Source organism: Oncorhynchus keta, chromosome 28, assembly GCF_023373465.1.
Source record: "Oncorhynchus keta strain PuntledgeMale-10-30-2019 chromosome 28, Oket_V2, whole genome shotgun sequence".
In the NCBI taxonomy this organism is placed as follows: Eukaryota; Metazoa; Chordata; class Actinopteri; order Salmoniformes; family Salmonidae; genus Oncorhynchus; species Oncorhynchus keta.
The window spans coordinates 11666535-11670267 of record NC_068448.1 but is presented as its reverse complement, the minus strand read 5'-3'; the positions used below and the strand labels follow the sequence as shown (position 1 = coordinate 11670267).

Here is a 3733-nt window from a genome sequence, read left to right as displayed (position 1 = left end):
AGGATGTGGCTAGACATTATCACTTTAATATTTCATCACTAATAAGTGTTTAATTGTAAATGTGAGTATTGTCTCCTTCTCTCTGTCTGTAGTTGGACATGTCTGCTGCGCAGGCGTCTCTGCGTGGTCGGCGGGAGCTGCTGGAGGAGGCGTGTCTGACCCACACCAGGAAGCGGCGGGTGTTGACCCCAGACGACCTCCGCCACCTCATAGTGGACGATAAGCATAGTCTGCTGTACTGCTACGTCCCCAAGGTGGCCTGCACAAACTGGAAACGGGTCCTCATGGTCCTGACGGGGGACGGACGCTACCGCGATCCCCTAGCCATCCCCGCCAATGAGGCCCACGTGGCAGGCAACCTGCGCACGCTGTCAGAGTACTCCACCGGCGAGATAAACCACCGCCTCCGCAGATACCTGAAGTTCCTCTTCGTTCGGGAGCCCTTCGAGAGGCTGGTGTCGGCCTACCGCAACAAGTTCACCCGCAGCTACAACACGGCCTTCCACAAGCGCTACGGCACCAAGATCATCCGCCGACACCGGCCCCACCCTGAGCCGGAGGCGTTGGAGCAGGGCAACGATGTCTCCTTCAAGGAGTTTGTGCAGTACCTGGTTGATCCCCGCACACAGAGAGAGGAGCCCTTCAACGAGCACTGGGAGCGGATCCACTCACTGTGCCACCCCTGCCTCATCCACTACGACGTGGTGGGGAAGTATGAGACTCTGGAGCAGGACTCCCGCTCTGTGCTGCGGCTGGCCGGCGCTGACGGGGAGGTCCACTTCCCCACCTCAGGCAAGAGCACCAGGACCAACGGGGACATGGCGGCTCAGTTCTTCCACAACATCAGTCCCTTCTACCAGAAGAAGCTGTACAACCTTTACCACATGGACTTCCTGCTGTTCAACTACTCCAACCCAGAGTATTTGAAGTTTAGGTGAGGGCGGCTCTCTCCATGTCAACTGTGATTTAGTAATCAATCTGTTTTGGGTCTGGAATTTCTAATCAATCTGGGTGGGTGTGTAGTGGTGTTCAGATGTTATTGGTAAGTGCCTTACCAGTGCCTTCCCTGCATTGTTAGATGTATGACCTTTATTATCAAGGGTGACTTTGGGGGCTCTGTTCATTCCTAGGTCTCTTCATGTGGCCTATATAAGATAGAAGCAGGTTCTTCTTGTTGAGGGTTGTGAACCTTCCTCTTTATTTATACAATTGTAAGAGTATTTATTGTAATTATAGACTGAGTCATTGACACTTGAGTGAATTGTGGGAGAACATTCAATTTATGCATTTCTCTCTGCTTGCACGTACAGCGTGTTTTCTTGACTCTTGCACGTACAGCGTGTTTTCTTGACTCTTGCACATCTTATGTAGCCAAAATGTTCCTCTGGGGACAAAGGGTGTTGTAGAACTTACATAAACCAACAAACAAAAGAAATCAGTCTACACATTCAAAAATCATGAAAAGGCTGCCATTTTCTCACAGAGTTATGAGGTTTGCAAAGACCCAATGTGAATACATTTTTAAAACTCATTTAAATGAGGTGATAAATCTAACACGGTGGTAAGAAATAACTGCCTTGGTCTTGGTGGCCACCTGTTCGTTGATGTTATGCAAGCCACAGGTTGAGAGTAAAAATGTACTGATAAACAATGTATGCTGGGTATAGGAAGCCTGGCAGGCATGATGACTTCAGATGGGAAGTTGATGACAGAAATGCCACATGCTCTGTTTGGCAGAGTCACCTCTTTCTTTAGCTCACGGCAGACTGAGCAAACAGCGCATAGCTGTGGTTTGGTCCAAGGCTGCCCCTCGACAGAGAGGTCCGTGTTGAACTGTGGACAGTCACGTAGGGCTAACTATCCACACAGGCACTACAGGTTAAAACCAGGTAAGCCTTCGGGTAAAAGACAAATATTCTATTGAATTTACACCATGCTTACAAGAGCAATATTTTTCATGACTTGATATGAGCTGTATATGAAGACATTTAATATCACATGTTCATGCCTGTTGATGTTGTGCCTCAACAGTTTGCCCATAAAAATGGTCTATTTACCGTTTATTGCTACAACAACATTCATTTGCATCAATTGATGCTATAGGCCAGGGTTACCCAACTGGTGGCCTGTGAGCTGAATTTGGCCCGAGGGTGATTTTTATTTGGCTCCCCAAGTTTGAGCAAAAAATTATAATAGTTTAAACAAAAAAAAATAAAAAAGAATCTGCAGGACACAAAGAAACTGTAAAAACACGAGCAAATCAGCTCTAAGTGATTTTCATTTAGGAAATCTGTTCAAGTCTTCACACGCCTAGTAGAGAGATATGTGATCGTATGAAAATGAAAGCATGGTTTGAAATGATTATGTTTTAGTCAAATAATATATACGTTTGGGCTTCTTCCAGTCTACAAATGATTTGTAATTATGTTCCGCCCCCTTGACCATCCGCTCAAAAAAAGACCAGCCAATGGCTGAATCTAGTAGACGATCCCTGCTTATAGGCCATGTGTTGAGGTAGCGGTGGTGTGGAGGACATGTTGGAAACAACCAAATACTTTACAACTTTCAAATTGTTGCCTTGAAATAGAAGTAGACTCTCGTCTGAATGAATTTGCTCCTAATGTTAACGAGCCGTAATCAAGTTGTGTACAGCCTGTTTCAGACAAACACCCATAGACTGTGAATAATGTCTGGAGAGAACACAAGTGTCGACCAATAGAGTTGTCTCGGTTCATGAACTCCTCTCAGCTGGGAAGTGGCTGCTCTAGAACATCCACATGCAACATTTCACTGTTGTTGACAAGTCGTCTGGAACACCTGGTATTTAGCCTACAGAGAAGTGTGTATTTATTCTACCAGTACTACAGTCTGGTTCCTTTTGTCTTACTTTTGTCTGATATGAGAGTACCCTTATGTTTATTTTGCAAATTGTATTTTATAGTAATAATATCCACCATTTAATATAAATGATATTTTTTACACTAATTTCTCAACAACCAAGCACCCAGTAGACAGTGATGTCATCGTGTATTGTCATTACCGGTTCTACTTCCAAACCGTCATAGAAGTTTCCTTGTTTTCATGTTTCCTTCCTGATTTGCCTCGTTAAATAAAGGTTCAATAAATGTTAAATAAAAAAATCCATTATGAATGACTGTTGTTCTGTGACAGAAATCTATTTTGCGGCTATAAAACTATTGTGAAGAAATTCAAGTTTTCTCCACTTTTGAAAAGTACAAATCCCAATCTGCAGTGAGAGAGAACATTTAACACCCACTTTAAAATGACCTCTAGGTGCTCATCGTGTGATACCAACTTACTGTGAAATCATACCAATAAATGAGCTGGTACAGACCAGTGGTCAGATGTAAACCAATGGTACTGACTGAGTGGTGGACAATAAGAGCTGAGAGAGAAAGATGACAGTTTATGTTGTCACATACCCGTTTAGCATTTGTTATTACAATAGGACTGACCAGAGCCACAGAAAACATTGATGCTTGTTGTACATTTATCAAGTATTTGATATCATGATTTGTAAATGTCTATGAATGGTTATTTAAATAATACAAGAGTTCTGCAATTGTGTAGAAAAAGGCCTGTTTAGATAACCAATGAGCAGGCAGTGAGGACACCACAGTCGTAACATACAGAAGGCCTGTTTAGATAACCAATGAGCAGGCAGTGAGGACACCACAGTCGTAACATACAGAAGGCCTGTTTAGATAACCAA

General features: G+C 43.7%; 1 protein-coding gene across 1 annotated transcript in view; it reads left to right on the top strand.

Annotated features, from left to right (window-relative positions):
- LOC118373033 (carbohydrate sulfotransferase 11-like) overlaps positions 1 to 3151 on the top strand; it is a 20127-nt gene extending 16976 nt beyond the window's left edge. The window contains exon 3 of the mRNA XM_052484792.1: positions 93 to 3151. Within this exon, the coding sequence (XP_052340752.1) occupies positions 93 to 938 (846 nt within the window). The 3' untranslated portion in view covers positions 939 to 3151. The remainder of the gene's footprint in view (positions 1 to 92) is intronic.
- The last annotated feature ends 582 nt before the right edge of the window (positions 3152 to 3733 follow it).